The following is a 20,268-nucleotide window of genomic DNA, read 5'->3' as shown; positions in this document are numbered from 1 at the left end:
TCTCATACCATTTTTCAGCAACTTTTCCTTTAATTCCTCCATAGTATTGAATAGGATTTGGCTGGGGTGGTAAGTGTGGTGGAGCGGGAAGAGCAGGGGTTTCGGGGACAGAGAAACAATCTTTTTCATGTGTGCCACAAGGAGAGAACATCAAAGCTGCTGGAAAGGGCCGGAGCAATCATCGAGCTCGCAACAAGCGGGGAAGTCGGGCTCGGGCCAGCAAGGACACCTCCAAGCTGCTGTTGCTGTATGATGAGGACATTCTCGAGCGAGATCCACTCAGGGAGCAGAAGGACTTGGCCTTTGCCCAAGCTTATCTGACCAGGGTAGGCAAATTCTGCTTCCTGTGACTCCAGTATCTCTGCCAGTCTCTAGGAATGTAGCTGCGTCTCCTTCAAGGGAGGTGTTTTTAAAAATGAAATCTGTGTCTCAGGCTTCATGTTCCTCTCTCAGTTTTTCTGGCAAAAGATCTCTGTGACAGAACCACAAGGAGACATAGAGTTTAATCATAAGCATGTTTACTGTTAGTACCCTGCCATCATCCTTCTGTTGCCTAGAGACTGGCAGAAAGATGATACCACCATCATCAGTGGGAGGTTGTGACTTTAACCTCATGGGTTGATAAGGACCTTTGTAGAAGCTTTGACTTCTAAAGATAGTGGGTTTTGGGGAAGTACATTATTCTTAAGGCATGAACCAGCCTGGGCGTGGTGGCCCTTGCATGTAATCCCAACACTTTGGGAGGCAGAGGTAGAAGAATCCCTTGAGTCTAGGAATTAAAGACAAGCCTGAGCAACATAGGAGACCCCCATCTCTACAAAAATTTTAAAAATGAGCTATGCATGGTTGTACATGCCTGTGGTCTCAACCACTTGGGAGGCTGAGTTGAGAGGATGTGGTTGAGGCTGCAGTGAATCATGATTGTACCACTGCACTCCAGCCTGGGCAACAGAATGAGGCCCTCTCTCAAAAAAAAAAAAAAAAGACATAAACCAGCCTCTTCCTGGTAGTGTCCTGAGAGCTATGTCCTTCTGTGGGTAACTACCTGGCTCCTTTATCCACCTGGAAAGCAGAGTACTAGCAATGATGATCATAGCTAATATTTTACTGACATTCCTAACTTACGTATTATTTACTCTCAGATTACACCCATGCTGAAATACATGTACAAACGCATCTTTTTTTTTTTTTTTTTTGAGGCAGAGTTTCACTCTTGTTACCCAGGCTGGAGTGCAATGGCGCGATATCGGCTCACCGCAACCTCCGCCTCCTGGGTTCAGGCAATTCTCCTACCTCAGCCTCCTGAGGAGCTGGGATTACAGGCACGCGCCACCATACCCAGCTAATTTTTTGTATTTTTAGTGGAGACGGGGTTTCACCATGTTGACCACGATGGTCTCGATCTCTTGACCTCGTGATCCACCCGCCTCGGCCTCCCAACGTGCTGGGATTACAGGCTTGAGCCACTGCGCCCGGCCGTACAAACGCATCTTATCTATTTTATTATGGGGCTGCAATCAGTGAAGGCTGTGACCTAGAGAAAAGCATTGCCTGGTTTTGTGGGTAGAGCTGTGGACCTTAGAACATGGTTTTTCAGTTGCTCACTCCCAGAGAAAGATCTTTACCTTGCCTATTGCTCGGTGTCTTGTATTAACAGGCAGATGGTAAGACCTGTTGGAGGAGCAACCTGTGATGGATAATTCGTGGAACTCTCTAACCATAACCCCTCCTCCCTTGTACCCTTATTGCTTGTTGTGGTCCAAATAAAGGGTGTTGATGATCGAAAGTCTTCCCGTGTAGGTACGAGAAGCCCTACAACATATCCCTGGCAAGTATGAGGACTTCCTTCAGGTCATCTATGAATTTGAGTCAAGTACACAGAGACAGACAGCTGTAGATCTCTACAAAAGCCTGCGAATTCTGCTCCAAGAGTGGCCTCAGCTGTTGAAAGACTTTGCTGCTTTCCTGTTACCCGAACAAGCTCTGGCCTGTGGATTAGTAAGTAAATGGGCAAGAAAAGTACACCAGGACTTCTGGGTCACAGTGAGACTAGGATTGAATAAGACATACAGCCTTCCCCTAGTCCAGAGTGATAAGAGCCTCTGTCTTTTCAAGGATTATCTTTCCAATCCCATGCTCCCATTTTCTTCACATGACAAATGAGAGGGTTTTACCTGTAGTTGCCAAAGGAGACCTTAGGGGAGTCATATGCTCTCTGCTCCTCACTGGTATCAAACCAGGCATTCATTTAACAAATACTTGTTGAGTACCTACAACTGTCAGACAATTCTGACATCAGTTTGTAGGAATATAGCAATTACAAAAGACCAAAATCCCTGCCCTCATGGTGCTTACATTCTCATGGGGAAATTCAGATGATAACTCTGGAAAACATAATATATATAGCATATTTATAAAATATATAAATTATATAAACAGTAAAATATATAGTATACAGTGTTTTATAGTGATCATGTTTTACAGAAAAAGAAAGCAGGAAAAGAAACTTAGAGGGGTGGTTGAGGGATGGTATATGCAGTTTTATACACAGTGGTCTGGGAAGGCCACTGTGGTGACATGAGAAATGTTGCAGAATAGGAGGCTAAACATGAGGGATAGCCCAGTTGTCCTGGGATTCTTGTCATGACTGATAAAAATAGGAATAAAGGGAGCAATGGGATTGCTTCCTGGGTAGCATGCGTGGCTGTGCCCGACTAATTGTTATATTTTTAGTAGAGATGGGGTTTTACCATGTTGGCCAGGCTGACCTTGAACTCCTGACCTCAGGTGATCTGCCTGCTTTGGCTTCCCAAAGTGCAGGGATTACAGGCATGAGCCACCACGCCCAGTCTGTAGCCAGGAGTTTGAGACCAGCATGGACAACAGTCCCCAGGGATCCTCCCACCTCAGCCTACCAAGTAGCTCAAGCTACAGGCGCACACCACGACCCCTGCCTGATTTTTAAACTTTTTTATACAGAGTCTCACTATGTTGCTGGCCTTGAATTCCTGACCTTAAGTGATTCTCCTGTCTTGGCGTCCCAACATGGTGGGATTACAGGTGTGCCACCTTGCAAGGCCTGAAAATTTTTTGTAACATAAACTCTAAAGTGTCACATGAATTTTGATGTCTGATTTCACAATCCATAATACAGCAAACAACATGGAATATGTACATCTCTTGAAACTTTTGTTCACATCTTAACTTACTTTGGGTTGGTACCCACCAGTGACTCAAGGTAGATGGAGGTTGGGGTTTTAAATTAGATCTCATAGTTGTAAACTTAGAATTTTAAACCAGGGTTCTGTCATCCCTCAGGTCCTAGTCTATTAGTTCTTATCCTTATAACCCTCAAGTCCTGCTCTAGCTGTATAGTGACTCCTCTTTTGCCCACTTTCCACTCTGGTAGTTTGAGGAGCAGCAGGCTTTTGAGAAGAGCCGCAAGTTCCTTCGGCAGCTGGAGATTTGCTTTGCAGAGAACCCCTCACACCACCAGAAGATTATCAAGGTCCTCCAAGGCTGTGCAGACTGCCTTCCCCAGGAGATCACCGAGGTATTCTTTCCTGGCCTGCTTTCTTCCTGTTGTCTTCTGGGCCTTAGGCCTTTCCCTTGTCGCTTTCCCCAACCTACTCCATACCTTTTTGCCTCTGCAGTCCCATAGGCTTCCTGGAGGAGGTGAAGAAGGCAAGGACTTTTTTAGGCTTACCCAAAGTGTGAAGCACTGGGATAGGAAGGGATTTCTACCTGAAACCAGAGGCTGTCTGATCTTCACAGGCTCAGGAATGCCATGGATGTCCTGGAAGGGATGTTCAAGGAAGGAAGTTCTGGGACCTGGAAGGGGCCTTGCCTCCTTGCTCTGCTTAGAGAGTGCCCTAGCTGGAGATCAGTAGGGCGGAGTGGAGAGTGAAATCATCAGGAATCAAATCTAGTATTAATACCCTTCCCCTGTAGGCAGCTAAGGAGGAAGAGAAAGTTTCGGTATTCTTCATTATCAAGCAGGGGCTCTGTGTCTCTCCCAGTTGACTAGGAAAGCAGAACATGGAAGTACATGGGAGTGGTTGAAAAGGGCAGCCTAGAGAGGCTCTGGAGACTTCTTCTTTCCCTCTGTGACTCTCCTCAGCTTAAGACACAGATGTGGCAGCTTCTCAAGGGCCATGACCACCTACAGGATGAGTTCTCTGTCTTCTTTGACCACTTGCGCCCAGCAGCTAGCCGGATGGGTGACTTTGAAGAGATCAATTGGACTGAGGAGAAGGAGTATGAGGTACAGGCTCTGTGGCTGCTGTGGCCTTATGAAGGGGGAAGGCCCCATGTGGGAGGGATATCTGCATGGTGTCTGTCCTGAGCAGCACCAACTCCTTCCCAGTTTGATGGCTTTGAAGAAGTGGCGCTTCCTGATGTGGAAGAAGAGGAGGAGACCCCCAAGATACCCACAGCCTCAAAGAACAAAAGAAGAAAAGAGATTGGGGTCCAAAATCATGATAAGGTATTTTCTTTGTTTGTTTTTGAGACAGAGTCTCACTCTGTCACCCAGGCTAGAGTGCAGTGGCGTGATCTTGGCTTCCTGCAACCTCCACCTCCCAGGTTCAAGCTCTTCTTCTGCCTCAACCTCCCAAGTAGCTGGAATTACAGACACACGCTCAGCTAATTTTTGTATTTTTAGTAGAGATGGGGATTCACCATGTTGGCCAGGCTGGTCTCAAACTCCTGACTGCAAGTGATCCACCTTCCTCGGCCTCCCAAAGGCCTGGGATTACTGGTGTGAGCCACTGCACCTGGCCTAAAATCATGATAAGGTATGCCAGGTTATTGAAAAGTATCTATGTTTCATGAAGCAACCCTTGCGCTTTCTCACCAAACATTTCTCCTGGCCCAAGGTTTGTAGTTCAAAGGCTCAGGATCTGAGACCATCAGGGAGAACAAACCAAGGGTCAGGCTGACACGGACATGCAGAGCCCTTGGGAAAGCAATGCAGTTGCTGCTGGGGCCCCAGGATTTCCTCGTTAGAAGGACTTGTTTCTCCCCTTTTCTCTCTAGCTCAAGCTGTTACCGTTGAGTCAGCTTTTTCATTTTTGTTCATGAGAGAAAATAGAACCGGTTAAGGGTGAGCCTGCTGTTAAAAAAAGAAAGTAGAACCAAGATTCCCATGTTAATCATAGTGATAGCAGCTAATACTTAGTGCACTGCAAAGTGTCAGCATTGCTAGGAAGTGTTCTCATGGATTACTGACCCATTTAATCCTATGGACAGATTGCTGTTTGCATTTTACAGAAGACGTAACTGAAGTGCAGTGTGCTGTTGGCAGGGTCTTATATTTAGTGAGTGGCAGTGCTAGGATATGAACTCAGGTAAGCCAGCTACAGAGTCTGCTCGTTCTCACGGCTCTTCAATAGTCTTTTTTTTTTAATTCATATTTCCTTGCCAGATGTTTTAGAGTTCTCTTTCCTGGGGAGAAAGTTTTTCTTAGTAGCTGTATGACCTTGAACAGCTTTCAGTTTCTTCATCATAAATTGGGATAATAATGGTACTTACGTCTTGGGTTTATTAAACAGTATCATTGAATGAGCCAGGGGTACAAAGCCCTCTCAGTGGGATTGGAAGAGAGGGGAGAGCTGAAGGCACAGAGAGACGGAAACAAAGATATTGTGTCTCATGATGGAGTTCTTCAGTGACTGCCTCAGGTTCTATCTTAAAGATTTCTTGAAAGATATGGGCGATTGGGATATGTCTTTCATTAGGTCATTTAGGGATTGTTTCAGGGATTCATAATAGGCGTTAATCTAGTTCGGGCTATTGATTTCCCCACACAATGTGATGAGATGATACATAAAAGAAGGCCGGGGCTGGGCACGGTGGCTCACACCTTTAATCCCAGCACTTTGAGAGGCCAAGGCAGGTGGATCACTTGAGGTCAGGAGTTCGAAACCAGCCTGGTCAACGTGGCAAAATCCCATCTCTACTAAAAATACAAAAAAATTAGATGGGCGTGGTGGCATGTGTCTGTAATCCCAGCTACTCAGGAGGCTGAGCCACAGGAGTTGCTTGAACCTGGGGAGCGGAGGTTTCACTGAGCCAAGATCACACCACTGCACTCTAGCCTGGGCAACAGGGTGAGACTCTGTCTCAAAAAAAAAAAAAAAAAAAATTAGCCAGGCGTGATGGTGCCCACCTGCAGTCCCTGCTACTTGGGAGGCTAAGGTGGCAAAATTACTTGAGCCCAGGAGGCAGAGGTTGTAGTGAGCCATGAATGTGCCACTGAATTACAGCCTGGAGCCAGACCGTGTCTCGGGAAAAAAAAAAATAACATGGGGAGACGGTAGGGGGTGTTGTGTTCCTACGGCTCACAATCTTAGCTTCCTCTCTTGGTACCAAAAATACGGCCGGGTGCAGTGGCTCATGGCTGTAATCCCAGCACTTTGTGGGGCTGAGGCAGGTGGATCACAAGGTCAGGAGTTCTAGACACCCTGACCAACATGGTGAAACCCAGTCTCTACTAAAAATACAAAAATGAGCTGGGCATGGTGGTGCATGCCTATAAATCCCAGCTACTCGGGAGGCTGAAGCAGGAGAATCACTTGAACCCGAGAAGCAGAGAGGTTGCAGTGAGCCCAGATCACACGACTGCACTCCATCCTGGGCAACAGAGCAAGACTCCGTTTCAAAACAAAAAAAAACAAAAAATCTTGGCAGCTAATCAAGCCCAGATATCTTCTAGGAGACTGAGTGGCCAGATGGGGCTAAGGACTGTGCCTGCTCCTGCCATGAAGGAGGTCCAGATTCCAAGCTGAAGAAGAGCAAAAGGAGGAACTGTAGCCACTGTGGCAGCAAGGTGAGGAAAGTGTCAAGGGTGCTGGTCCCAGGGGTATCAGAGCTGCTCGGGGCTACCAAGAATTGTGCCTTATTGAATTCCTAAAAAGACACGTTTATAAATAGTATTCAGTACACACATACGTGTCCATATGCAAAATAATTGGAATCTGCTAGAAATATATGATAGATTTTCTTTTTTTAAAGAGAATCCTGTAAGTAAATCCAATTTTGGAATTGGAAAAACAAAATACCCGTTAAAATATTTCCCTCAGATTTTAGAAAACAAAATAAACCTCTGTCATGAAAATAGTCTCTTTAAGTAATCCTAGTTCTCTAGAGTAGAGTTGGTTGGCAGGAAGAGCACAGGTCTTGTAGCAGGGAGGCAGAGGTTGCAGTGACCCATGATCACACCACTGAACTCCAGCCTAGGTGACAGAGTGAGACCCTGTCTCAAAAAAAAAAAAAAAATCAAATCCTTGGAGGAGTAGCTGGGCGACAGGGCACTCAGGAAGGCTCAGATGAAAGGATCACTTGCGCCCAGGAGTGTGAGGCTATAGTGTAGCACCATAGTCATACCTGTTAAGTAGCCACTGCATTCCAGCCTGGACAGGATAATCTGTGTCATCTGTGAGACCCCATCTCTGTCTCTCTTTTCTTTTTGTTTTTCATTTGAGACAAGGTCTCACTATGTTGCCCAGCTGGTCTTGAACCACTGGGCTCAAGTGGTCCTCACACCTCAGCCTGCCAAGTAGCTGGGTTTACAGGCATGTACCACTACATCCAGTTTAAACCCTGTCATCCAAATTGTTGGAGCACACATGCATGTTGGTTGACTTGGTGAGCATCGGGCAGGGCTTCTTCCTTTGGTGGGCCCCAAAGACATGGGCGATCAGGACACCTTTGACCCCGAAGGCCATCCCTGCAGGTCTGTGACGGCAAATCCTACAAGAGTAAGGAGCTCCATGAGTTGGTGGGCAGCAGCCCCCACCGAGAGGCCAGTCCTATGCCTGGTGCTAAGGATGCAGGACAGAGCAAAGATGTGATGGAAGAAGAAGTCCCAGAGGAGCGGGAGAGCACTGAGGCCACCCAGAGCAGGACTGTCAGGACCACAAGAAAGGGAGAGATGCCTGTTTCAGGTGAGTGATCTGGCTGCCAACCCGGCCCTTCTGTTTCTCAGTCTCATTCTCCTGTACACCAGACAGCAACCTCCATGAGCCCAGATAAATAACAGCCTTTTCAGGGATGGATATACCACCTCTTTCACTGATGGACCCATAGGAAGCTCTTCTGTTCAGGCTTTTCCTATCCTGTGGCCTCACTCCTCCAGAATGAAGAGTGCTACAAATTTCACATGATTCAACATTGTCTTGTGTTTCCATTCCTAAAACTCTTCCCCCATCTCCAAATCTACATCCTAAAGACTCGGGACATTCTCAGCTTTGGCAGTAGGACTTTTTATCTTTGTGTAAGTGAGATGACGCTCCCCACCTCCACCCAACTCTTCTGTTCTTTATATTTTTTTGTAGAGATGGGGGGTCTCACCATATTGCTCAGGCTAGTCTCAAATTCCTGGCAACAAGCAAACCCACCACCTGGCTTCCCAATGTGCGGGCATTATAGGTGTGAGCCACCATGCCGAACCTCTTGTAGTAGAATTTTCGCACAGTACCTGGCCACAGTTACCCTATGGTAATTTCTTGTGCTTACGTGCATCTCGATCCTGACAGTACCCTGAGATCCTTATTTTCCTCCTAAGCAGGATTGGCAGTGGGGGGCACTTTGCCGTCCCCTCGAGAAGTGACTATTACAGAACGGCTCCTGGATGGCCCACCACCTCATTCACCAGAGACTCCTCAGTTTCCCCCCAAAACTGGAGCTGTACTATACACTGTTAAGAGAAACCAGGTTGGGCCTGAGGTTCTGCCATGCCCCAAGGCATCCCCCAGACTTCAGAGAGAGAGAGACGGCCAAAAGGCAGTGGGTGAGTCAGAGGCTTCGATGCTGGTCTGGGATGCATCCGAAACTGAGAAATTGCCTGGTACCGTGGAACCCCCCGCTTCCTTCCTGAGTCCCGTTTCCTCAAAGACCAGAGATGCAGGGAGAAGACATGTGTCCGGGAAACCAGACACTCAAGAGAGATGGCTGCCCTCAAGCAGAGCTAGGGTGAAGACAAGAGACAGGACGTCCCCTGTTCATGAATCTCCGTCAGGAACTGACACCTCAGAGACTTCTCCCAAAGCCCCTCAAGGGGGTTTGGCTAAAGACAGCGGAACACAGGGCAAGGGTCCAGAGGGGGAGCAGCAGCCAAAGGCCACAGAAGCTACAGTGTGTGCCAACAACAGCAAGGTCAGCTCCACTGGGGAAAAGGTTGTCCTGTGGACAAGGTAGGTACAGATGGATGACGTGTTTGGAAAAGAGCATAGACCACATCCATGTGGCTCCCTAGGGTTAACCATGATACCCGGGTTACAGGGAAGCCGACCGTGTGATCCTCACCATGTGCCAGGAGCAAGGGGCACAGCCACAGACCTTTGGCATCATCTCCCAGCAGCTGGGAAATAAGACCCCCACTGAGGTAAGTGGGCTGGGGAGGGAGAAGGCCCGGCAAAAAGAGGACAAGTTGGCCAACTAAGACAAAGACCAAGGGAGGCGTCTTCAGAGCCAGGACACTAAGTGGTTTTTGTAGGTCTGATCTAAGGAAAGGCTCGACTCGTCAGGCTGGTAGTGGTTCTAGAAGAGAGAGGACACTGGATTTTGAGGATTTGTTTTTTGAGACAGTTTCACTCTTGTTGCACAGGCAGGAGTGCAGTGCCGTGATCTCGGTTTACTGCAACCACTGCCTCCTGGATTCAAGTGATTCTCCTGCCTCAGCCTCCAAAGTAGCTGGGAATACAGGTGCCCACCTGCATGCCTGGCTAATTTATTTATTTTTAGTAGAGACAGGGTTTCACCATGTTGGCCAGGCTGGTCTTGAACTCCTGACCTCAGGTGCTGCACCCGCCTCAGCCTCCCAAAGTACTGGGATTACAGGCATGAGCTACTGTACTCAGCCAGGATTTTGAGGTAGAAGCCCTGAGTTTCCATTCTAGTTTTGTTTTCAGGAGACGTGTGACTTTGGGCAAAACATTAGGCCTCTTAGTGTCCTTATCTATAAAGACATAGCTCTCCCAACCTTGCCGTGTGGAATAAATAAAAGTTCCCAAATAAGATTGAAGTGCTTCATAGATGTTAACCTGTTTCTAAGGATCAGTGAATACAGCCCTCCTCCTTTCTCAGGTTTCCCACCGTTTTCGAGAACTCATGCAGCTCTTCCACACTGCCTGTGAGGCCAGCTCCGAGGATGAGGATGATGCGACCAGTACCAGCAATGCGGACCAGCTGTCTGACCATGGGGACCTTCTATCTGAAGAGGAGCTGGATGAGTGAGACTCTGGGAATGCCTGGGTATCATCCACACAGGACCAAACCCAACAGGTGCCCCGACACCGGGGAGCAGGGCAGTTGTACTCTCCTTGTACAACCCTTGCACCCAGTTTACAAAGCTGGAGACCAGGAGCCCAGGACGAGGACAAAGGCCGGAGGTTGGAGTCGGGCCCAGGGGCTGTGCCATCCTAGGCATCCTTCAAGGGCTTTTATGAAAACCTTATGATGTGCTCTGTAAACAGCATCGAGTGAGAGTGGGGCTCAGGTCCTTTCTCTACCTTTTTTTGGTCTGATGGCACATATTTATTGTTCTGTGGTCTAATCACAGGGTTTCTAAATGTAATAAGTGTGTGTGTTGGTGTAGCTAGTCTTGTGACACAGCTCTTCTGCATGAAGACACCTGCATCCAGCTGTTCTCATTGCAAGCTAGCACCTGCCCCACACTGGGAACTTGAGTCCACGAGGCTGTCAGTCACCGTCCTGGTAGCACTGGGCCAGGCTTCGCAGCTCCTGCAGCAGCTCTGCTACGTCATCGTGCTCCACTCCAGCATCCATGAAGCTGGCCCAGCACCACAAGTCAAGTTTGGTGAGGTCTCCGGCCAAGGCTTCCAGAGTCCGGTGCAGGGACGAAGAGGAACACAGTGCCCCAAACACTGGGATGCTCTCCACTGCTGTGGGGGGAGAGAAAAGCCAGAACGGTAGATGGATGATTATTCTACCCTAGGACTCTCAAACTGATAAGGAAGTCCACCCTTGGTAGTCTTGATTGTAAACTCAGCAAATTTTGTGTACTGCCCCCTCAGTACACCAGTACTCCAGAGGAACAACACTTCTTGGGAGCCATAGGGTGAATAAATGAATGGCTAACTGTGGACTTCTTAAGCACTTTAATTCCAGGGAAGGAGACAGTAAAACTCTACCATACTTGAAATCTGTTTTCTTCATCTCACACATACCCACTCCCTTCATGGAACCATCCGGAACCATACCCTGCGGACTGCAGCTTGAGAAGTGGTTGGGGTAAGGAGGAGCCGCCCTGCAGGGGGTCAGCAGCAGATGGGAAGAACTGTGGGGGCAGAGAACAGCCGTTCAGAGAAGTCAAGGCAGGGCTGAGGTTGGCAAACAGGGCAGGAGCGAACTGTTACACTGACCTCATGACTCTAGGCTGCTGCTGTAAATACTGGGCCAAGACTTCTTCCCCAGTGTACATGTGTGCAGCAGGGAGGGTGGAGGAGTCCCTGGGGTGAGCTGACTGCCAGAACAAAGCCAAAACCACCGTTAGACTATAGCAGCATGAATAAGAAGCGAAGAATTCTTACGTTCTCAGGCCATCAGCTGGATCAAGATGTTCAGAGACTTTTTTTTCCTTTTGTAAGGGATGGGGAGGGAACACTATTATTGGAATGGCCCAGAGAAACCACGGAGAAAAGGGCACGAAACAAAAATCTGACAAGGGGTCCTAAGGACCAACAGTTCTCACCTTGTGTGGCAGGCTCTGTCTATACCCCTCAGCACCACTGACTGGGCAAAGCAACGTGTTCCAGAAGGGTCACCACATGCAGACAGCGGGGTCCACGGGGTGGCTCCTCCAAGCTGCATCAGGGAATCAGGAAGGGACTGGCCTGGAGCCAAGGAGAAAGGGATGGTTGCTCCTGCTGTCACCACCTAAAGATAAGGAAGAGAACAGGTTATAGGACTTCCTCAGCACTGACCCAACCCCTCACAAAGCTTTGTACCTTTTTCCCACAGAAGCTCAGCATATCAGCCAGCTGAACCATGGAAACTGGGGAGGAACACAGGCGATAAGGAGCAGTGAATTTGTCCAGGGCTGTAGCCAGGATGGCACTGCAGTGGAAGGGCAGAGTGGCCTGTAAGAAGACACCAAGAGGGGCACTTGGTCTCGGGCCTGGAAAGGAGTGTGGAGGCAGAATATTAACGGCAGAGAGATCCAGGGGATGAAGCAGGGGTACGTTTAGCCCAGGCTGGACAAGCATAGGACAGTGTGACCTGAGTGGCCACATCACAGCTGAGTTCAAGGTCAGGCCTCAGGAACAGAGCCAGTTACAGACAGCAGCTGACTTGGGAATATGAGGAGGCCCCATAGCCAGCTGCAGTCAGAACAAGAGCACCGAGCCTTACATCATAATGCAGGTAAGGGAAGTTGACAGGTGGCTCTGTCGCAGGCCCAGGCTCCCATCCAGGGACAAGGGGCAGACGAGGGAGCTGTGAGCAGTCAGGTGCATGAGACCAAAAGCTGTGTTTAATAGACGATAGATGTTTCTCTGGGCCTCCTGGGGAAGTAAAGAGCAGTCTGGGCCAGGTGCGGTGGCTCACGCCTGTAATCCCAACACTTTGGGAGGCCGAGGCAGGTGGATCACGAGGTCAAGAGATCGAGACCATCCTGGTCAACATGGTCAAACCCTGTCTCTTTTAAAAATACAAAAAATTGGCTGGGCATGGTGGTGTGTGCCTGTAATCCCAGCTACTCAGGAGGCTGAGGCAGGAGAATTGCCTGAATCCAGGAGGCAGAGGTTGCGCTGAACCAAGATTGCGCCACTGCACTCCAGCCTAGGTAACAAGAGTGAAACTCCGTCTCAAAAAAAAAAAAAAAAAAAAAAGCAGTCTGCATTAAGTAACTTTCCCACTGGGATTCTCGTTCCTCCCCACCGTGTGACTGCTTACGCCTCCAAGTTCCACTCACCACATGATGGTAGGGACCAGATAGCAGGCCCCACGTTATTATTCCCCGCCCTGAATATTCATCTTGTAGCATCTCTGTGGCCTTAGTGCCCACCCCAGAGAAGCCATCATACAGGTCACACAGGATTTGGAAGCCCTGGGCAGAGGTGAGTGACAAAAGATAGGGGGATGAGAAGAGCTTCCACCCTGGGGTACACACAGCCACGCCACTACCTGCAGTAGTCACATTCCTCCACGTAGAAATGCAGCCTGTCCTCCAGTTCTTCCTGGTACTTGGGTTCCTTTAGGACACTTTCCCCTTGGCCAAAAGCCTCCAGCCGACCTGCTTCCCTGCCACAAATAAACACCACCCAAGACTTGCATCTCTTCCTCTCAACTTCTCAACCTCTTGTCCTGGGGGAGGGCAGGGGAGATGGCCTCAAGAGCCTCATCCAGCATTGGTGGGGACCCAAGTTTCTTGCCTCACAGCCTCTGGGGCTTTCGTACCCATCATTGTACTTCTGAATCATACAGATGCTCCGGAGATGGAGATGGACTCTGAGGAAGTCTGACCAGACCCTTATGCTGTCCTCTGTAGGGATAAGTGGTTTTGGGTTTGTAGACGTGGTGAGTAGTGGGGGACCTGAAGACAAGTAGAGGAAATGTACCTTTCTCCACATTTCTGCTGTACCCAGACCCCCATCCTACCAGTATCTGGGGCAGTCTCACCTTTGTCATTGGGAATGGATTTGACCCTCCAAACACCATCACTACTCAGCACTCCCTGGGAGGGGTGAGAACAACCCTCATTTAGTTCCAGGCAGTTTAGAGGCAAAGGTTGATTTATCCTCCAGTTGGCTGACCACACCACACAGCCTCCTTTCTGTTCACGGAGTTGCGGTCCTTAGGAAAAGATGTGCTTTTCCCCAAAATATCCTTCTAAGGCATTTAAGGTGATTGAAATCCTCTTTTACCTGCCCCTATGGAGGCCCTCGGGTTGTAGCACTGGGCTAAAAAGTTCAGGGCAGAGGCCCTCACCTCTGCACTCAGAAAGTCCTGGAGATAAGGGTTCTTGGGGTAGAGTTCCTCTTTGTGTGTGGTGAGCTTCCCCTGCCTGAAAGAGATTGGAGATTGATGAAAGAATCCACTCTGATGAGTTCTCCAGCGTTCTATGTACTTACATTTTCCCCTCCCCTCTCCATACATCAGTTACACACCATGCTATTGCGGCATCCAGCTGTTTGTCCCTGTAGAGTCCACCTTCCTCTTTTAGGGAGCTCAAACTACCTGTACAGAAACGACAGTCAATGTTAGGTCAGAGCCTGGGGCACCCTACCCCTCTAGCTAAACTTCCTGATCACCTGACAGCCTGCTGTCACCATCTCTTCAGCACTTGGCTCTTCCAAGCTTTCTGGGATATATACCAGTTGGGGAAAAACCTTGGCTAGGATAATCTAGATTCTCTTTCCGTTCCCAGCTTAGTCATTAGCTGTGGGACTGGGGTCAAAAACTACATCCAGCTGTCCGATAGGAGTGCTGCTGTTCAAGTCCTCACTGTCTCCAGGGCCTAGCAGCCTGTTCCCGAGATTTCTCTGGAGCAGAATAAGTTTTGCCGTTCTGCGCCCCTGGGGTGCTGGCATATTGTGCTCAGCTCCTCATCTCTGGTCCCTGAGCTCAGGAAGGTGGGAGGGTCTTGAAGCGAACGGCAGGGCAGGGACTCGGCACACTGAAGGGAAACACGGGGCATCGGCTGACCCTGCCACCACCTCACCCTTCAGATCCATGAGGATGAGTCGCGGCGTGTAGGTCTCCTGGCCGTGCAGCGTCCGGCCCGTACGATACAGGACGTCGGGGCACAGCTCTCCCGGCGGTTCCTTAGCATCGGTCGCTCGGCCCAGCGTAGCATCTTGGGGAGGCAGAGAGGACGAGGAAGGCCGGCTGAACGTCGGGACTGTAGATCCCGAAGGGCTCCGCGGGGGCAGATGGCCGCAGACCTCACCTGCTGGTTCCACCAGTGCGCGCCCACGAAACCAGCACAATGTCCCAACTGCAGTGTGAGAACCTCCCGGGCCCCGCCCGCCATACCGCGCGGCTCCAACGGGCTGCGGCTCTCAGCCCCGCCCGCCGCTCGCTGCTTTTAGCCGATTGGGTGGGCAGGCGCGCGAACGAGTGTCCATCTCGGCGCCCTATTGGTCCGCAAACACAGCCTTTTCCATTGGAGAAGCGGTTCGCCGATCCTTTCCTCCGTCTTCCTAGATGTGGCTCAGTCTGGCTTCTCCGTGGTTGGCTGTGAGGGCCTGGGCTCCACGGGCCACGCTAGTGCTCCTGCTCCAGGCTGGAGTGGGCTGGACGCTGTCTCCGCCGCTCACGTGGGTGTACCCGGGCGCGGGCCGCGGACGGCCCTGCCCCCTGCTTCTCCTGCGTCTTATCCCTTCTCTTTTTTTATTTTTTAACTTTTTTTTAAAGATGGGGTTTCACCATGATGGCCAGGCTGGTCTTGAAGTCCTGACCTCAGGTGATCCACCCACCTCAACCTCCCAAAGTGCTAGGATTACAGGCGTGAGCCACCGCGCCCGGCGTCTTATCCCTTCTCACAGATCTCTGCGCTGGCTGATAGCTCCCTGAACAAAAATAAAACCTTGCCAGGAAAGCGCAAGCTCCCCTAAAGCTTCCCATGCCCCCTCATCCCTTCAGAAGTCGGATTAGGACTAACACCCTGTGGACTGGCCTAGTTATCATCTCTGTATTATTTAATGTACTTATCTCTGTGTATCAAACCCCTTGTGTAAATAGAGTATGTATCCGTTCTTTTTTTTTTACTTCAACTCCTGCACTTAAATGTCTTTTGCTCAATATGGTTTATAGAATTCTTCTGCATTTTTGTATATATCTAGAATTTATTTTCATCGCTCCAGAATAGTCCATTTTATGAATACACCACCACCGATCTATTCTAAACAAAGACTATTTTGCTGACAATCACTTTTGGGATTGTTTCCAATTTTTGGCGATTAGGTGCTGTGATTGTTTCCAATTTGGGGCTATTAGGTGCTGTGATTAACATTCTCGTGTATGTTTAGAAACATAAAGCAATATTGGGGCTCACACCTTCATTCACACGTTTTGAGAGGCTGAGGCAGGAGGATCGCTTGAGTCCAGAAATTCAAGGCCAAACTGTACAAGCTATTGAGACACCTGCCCCCCACCTTCTGTAACATAATTACTCAAAAGTTAGCCAGGCAGCCTGCATCTGTAGTCCCAACTGGAGGCTGATGTGGGAAGATCGCTTGGGCCGAAGAATTTGAGGATATATCGTGAGCTATGAATGCACCACAGCACTCCTGTCCCAGTGACAGAGCGAGGCCCTGTCTCAAAAAAAAAAAAAAAAAAAAAAAAATTGGCCAGGCTCCATACCTCAAGCCTGTAATGGGAAGCTGAGGTGGGCTGACCACCTGAGGTCAAGAATTCTAGACCAACCTGGTCAACATAATGAAACCCTGTCTCTACTAAAAATAAAAAAAGTTAGCTGGGCATGATGGTGGGTGCCTGTAATCCCAGCTACTCCAGAGGCTGAAGTAGTAGAATCGCTTGAACCCGGGAGGCAGAGGTTGCATTGAGCTGAGGTAGCACCACTGCACTCCAGCCTGGTGACAAAGCAAGACTCCATTTGGGGGAAGGAAAAAAAAAAAAAAAAAAAGGTTAGCTTCTTTTGTCTATTCTGAGCTCTTTGTAAGTCCACATTTATTTTATTTAGTCTTATTTATTTTGAAACAGGGTCTCACTCTCTTGCCCAGGCTGGAGTGTAGTGGTACAATCTAGGCTCACTGCAGCCTCAACCTCTTGGGCTGAAGCGATTCTCCCACCTGAGCCTTCCAAGTAGCTGCAATTACAGGCATGGACCATCACACCCAGCTAATATGTGTATTTTTTATACCTTTGTGGTTTCACCTTCTTGCCCAGGCTGGTCTCAAACTTCTGAGCTCAAGTGATATGCCTTGGCCTCTGAAAGTGCTGGGATTACAGGTGTAAGCTACTGTGCCCGGCTACCGTTTCACTTCTAAGTAGGATATGGGCTGAAAAGTTTCTGTAGATACTCTGTAGTATCTCTGTAGATACTCTGTAGACAGGTTAAGGAAGTACTTTATTCCTGGTTTGCTAAGAATTTTGGTCATGAATAGATCTGAATATTTTACAGTTTTCTCTGAACTAAGATAATTACATTATTTTATCCTTCCTTTGTTGCACTAATGAATAAATTACATATTTTGATTTTCATGTAATACTATCTTGCATTCCTAAAATAAACCCAAACTCATGTATGTAGATTATCCTTTTAAAATACTAGATCTTGGCTTGGCGCAGTGGCTCACCCCTGTAATCTCAGCACTTTTGGAGGCCGAGGTGGGTGGATCACCTGAGGTCAGGAGTTCAAGACCAGCCTTGCCAACATATCGAAACCCCATCTCTACTAAAAATACAAAAAATAGCTGGGTGTGGTGGTGCACTTATGTAGTCCCAGCTGGGAGGCTGAGGCAGGAGACTCACTTGAACACAGGAGGCAGAGGTTGCAATGAGCCGAGATCGGGCTATTGCACTCCAGCCTGGGCAACAAGAGCGAAACTCCATCTCAGGAAAACATAAAATAAATAAAATAAAATGCTGGCTTAGTGCAGTAGCTCACGCCTGTAATCCCAGAACTCTGGGAAGCGAAGGCAGGCAGATCACTTGAGCCCAGGAGGTCAAGACAAGCCTGGGTGACATAGTGAGATCTTATCCCTACAAAAAAAAATAAAGTCAGGTGTGATGGTGCAGGCCTGTAGTCCCAACTACTTGGGAGGCTGAGTCTGAAGAATGGCTTGAGCCCAGGAGCTGGAGGCTACTGCAAGCTATGATCAAGTCAACGCACTCTACTCTAGGCGGCACAGCGAGAGCTCACCCCTATAATCCCAAATCTTTGGGAGGCTGAGGCAGGCGGATCACTTAAGATCAGGAGCTTAAGACCAGCCTGGCCAACACAGTGAAATCCTGTCTCTACTAAAAATAAAAAATAGCTGGATGTGGGGGCGAGCACCTGTAATCCCAGCTACTTGGGAGGCTGAGGCAGGAGAATCACTTGAACCCGGGAGGTGGAGGTTGCACTGAGCTGAGATCACGCCACTGCAGTGCAGGCTGGTCGACAGAGCAAGACCTGTCTCAAAAAAAGAAACAAATAAAAAAAGTTTGATCTCTTTATATTTTGTTTGGGATTTCTGCATCCATATGCACAAATGACATTGGCTAGTTTTTCTTTTAATGTTCTTGTCAGCATTTGATATTAAAAGTAACAGTGCCTCAAAAACAACTTGGGAAGTATTTTCCCTTTTCTATTTTGCACAAGAATTTGCATGAAAGTGGCATCATTTCCTTAAATGTTTGCTAGAATTTGCTGGGGAAGTTACATAGACTCAGAATGGAGTTTTTGTTGCTGTTTTCTGATATAATCTAATTGTCAGCCAGGCTGGAGGGAGTGCAGAGCTCACTGCAACTTGAACCCCTGAACTCAAGTGATCCTCCCACTCAGCCTACAGAGTAGCTGTGACTACAAGATTTTAAAACTTTTCTGTAGAGAGGAGGTCTCTCGATGTTACTCAAGCTGGTTGCAAACTCCAGGGCTCAAACAATCCTCCCTTATTGGCCTATGAAAGCGCTGAGATGACAAGAGTGAACTGTGCCCTGCCTGAAACGTTCGTAGAAAAGTTTTCACCTATGAATTCAAGTTCTGAAATGATATGGGACTATTTAAATTTTATATATTTTTTTGTGTCAATTTTGGTAAACCATATTTTTCTGGAAATTTGCCCATTTCATCTACAAATTCAGAGCTATTACCATCAAGTTATTATGAACTCATTTAAGCTTTTTCATGTCTGCAGGATCTGTGGTGATGTGCTTTTTCACTTTCCATATTGTTTTAAAGGCAAAAAGTCACCTGTTTTGTGTCAAGAGTAACTTGGTTTTTTTGAGACGGAGTCTTGCTCCGTCACCAGGCTGGAATGCAGTGATGCGATCTCAGTTCACTGCACCCTCTGCCTCCTGGGTTCAAGCAATTCTCCTGCCTCAGCCTCCTGAGTAGCTGAGACTACAAGCGTGTGCCACCACGCCCAACTAATTTTTGTATTTTTAGTAGAGATGGGGTTTCACGATGTTGGACAAGATAATCTCGATCTCGATCTCTTGACCTCATGATCCACCTGCCTTGTTTTCCCAAAGTACTGAAATTACAGGCGTGACTCACCACGCCTGGTCAGTAAATCAGTTTTTATCAATTTCAATTTTTTTTTTTTTTTTTTTTTTGAGACGGAGTTTCGCTCTTGTTACTCAGACTGGAGTGCAATGGCACCATCTCGGCTCACCGCAACCTCCACCTTCTGGGTTCAGGCAATTCTCCTGCCTCAGCCTCCGGAGTAGCTGGGATTACAGGCACGCGCCACCATGCCCAGCCAATTTTTTGTATTTTTAGTAGAGACGGGGTTTCACCATGTTGACCAGGATGGTCTCAATCTCTCGACCTCGTGATCCACCCGCCTCGGCCTCCCAAAGTGCTGGGATTATAGGCGTGAGCCACTGCACCCGGCCCTTGATTTTTGTATTTTTAGTAGAGACGGGGATTCACCATGTTGGCCAGGCTGGTTTCAAACTCCTGACCCATGATCTGCCCACCTAAGCCTCCCCAAGTGCTTTACAGGCGTGAACGAAAGAGCCCAGCCAGTCTTTGCTTTTTTTTTTTTTTGAGACGGAGTTTCGCTCTTGTTACCCAGGCTGGAATGCAATGGCGTGATCTCGGCTCACCACGCCCAGCCAATTTTTGCATTTTTTTTTATAGAGACGAAGTTTCACTGTGTTCCCCAGGCTAGTCTTGAACTCCTCGGCTCAAGCAATCTTCCTGCTTCAGCCTCCCAAAGTGCTGGGATTACAGGCCTGAGCCACTGTGCCCAGCTAGCCAGTATTTTCAGCTTATAAAATTTTTGTTTAAGTTTTGTGTTTAGTAATTTCACAATCACTTCATTTGAATTACTTTCTCATTTCCATTATAATTCTTTTTCCCTGACCAATGGGCACATCAGAAAAGGATGTTTTAATTTCCAGACATGTGAGGAGTTTCTACTTCTCTTTTCGTTACTGGTTTCCAGTTTAAATTGCATTAGAATCAGAGTACATAGCTATCTGATTTAAATTCTTTTTTTTTTTAGGGGGAGTCTCACTCTTGTCACTCACGCTGGAGTTCAATGGCGAGATCTTGGCTCATGGGAACCTCCCCCTCCCGGGTAAAGTGATTCTCCTGTCTCAGCCTCTTGAGTACCTGGTATTACAGGCACG

At 48.3% G+C, this 20,268-nt stretch overlaps 3 protein-coding genes across 27 annotated transcripts in view; 1 reads left to right on the top strand and 2 right to left on the bottom strand.

The window, feature by feature from the left end:
- Nucleotides 1-11,107, top strand: part of GON4L (gon-4 like) — a 96,976-nt gene extending 85,869 nt beyond the window's left edge. For 19 of the 25 annotated variants that reach the window (XM_078355864.1, XM_054247580.2, XM_054247577.2 and 16 more), the window contains 10 exons: nucleotides 142-326; nucleotides 1,801-1,998; nucleotides 3,410-3,553; nucleotides 4,121-4,264; nucleotides 4,367-4,486; nucleotides 6,716-6,829; nucleotides 7,736-7,946; nucleotides 8,570-9,194; nucleotides 9,283-9,385; nucleotides 10,087-11,107. In XM_078355864.1, coding sequence (XP_078211990.1) covers nucleotides 142-326; nucleotides 1,801-1,998; nucleotides 3,410-3,553; nucleotides 4,121-4,264; nucleotides 4,367-4,486; nucleotides 6,716-6,829; nucleotides 7,736-7,946; nucleotides 8,570-9,194; nucleotides 9,283-9,385; nucleotides 10,087-10,236 — 1,994 coding nt within the window. In that variant the 3' untranslated portion in view covers nucleotides 10,237-11,107. Of the gene's footprint in view, nucleotides 1-141; nucleotides 327-1,800; nucleotides 1,999-3,409; nucleotides 3,554-4,019; nucleotides 4,265-4,366; nucleotides 4,487-6,715; nucleotides 6,830-7,735; nucleotides 7,947-8,569; nucleotides 9,195-9,282; nucleotides 9,386-10,086 lie in introns of those variants that run through there. The other 6 variants (XM_078355867.1, XM_078355868.1, XM_054247582.2 and 3 more) reach the window with 4 other exon arrangements.
- On the bottom strand, nucleotides 10,513-15,008 carry LOC100393969 (misato mitochondrial distribution and morphology regulator 1). The gene is given in 16 exon segments (XM_078355943.1): nucleotides 10,513-10,904; nucleotides 11,190-11,299; nucleotides 11,385-11,439; nucleotides 11,442-11,485; nucleotides 11,714-11,898; nucleotides 11,970-12,101; nucleotides 12,373-12,410; nucleotides 12,413-12,524; nucleotides 12,935-13,069; nucleotides 13,131-13,263; nucleotides 13,420-13,555; nucleotides 13,642-13,696; nucleotides 13,951-14,026; nucleotides 14,130-14,199; nucleotides 14,684-14,822; nucleotides 14,915-15,008. Coding segments are annotated over 16 exon segments (1,704 nt in total). The 5' UTR covers nucleotides 14,996-15,008; the 3' UTR covers nucleotides 10,513-10,701.
- A 2,405-nt stretch (nucleotides 15,009-17,413) lies between these two features.
- Nucleotides 17,414-20,268, bottom strand: part of DAP3 (death associated protein 3) — a 42,492-nt gene continuing 39,637 nt past the window's right edge. Inside the window, exon 14 of the transcript XR_013529414.1 lies at nucleotides 17,414-18,100. The gene's annotated coding sequence lies outside the window, so the exon portion shown is untranslated. The remainder of the gene's footprint in view (nucleotides 18,101-20,268) is intronic.

Source organism: Callithrix jacchus, chromosome 18 (assembly GCF_049354715.1).
Source record: "Callithrix jacchus isolate 240 chromosome 18, calJac240_pri, whole genome shotgun sequence".
NCBI classification, from domain to species: Eukaryota; Metazoa; Chordata; class Mammalia; order Primates; family Cebidae; genus Callithrix; species Callithrix jacchus.
Note: the sequence above shows the minus strand (reverse complement) of the source record. Positions and strands in the feature narration are given on the sequence as shown.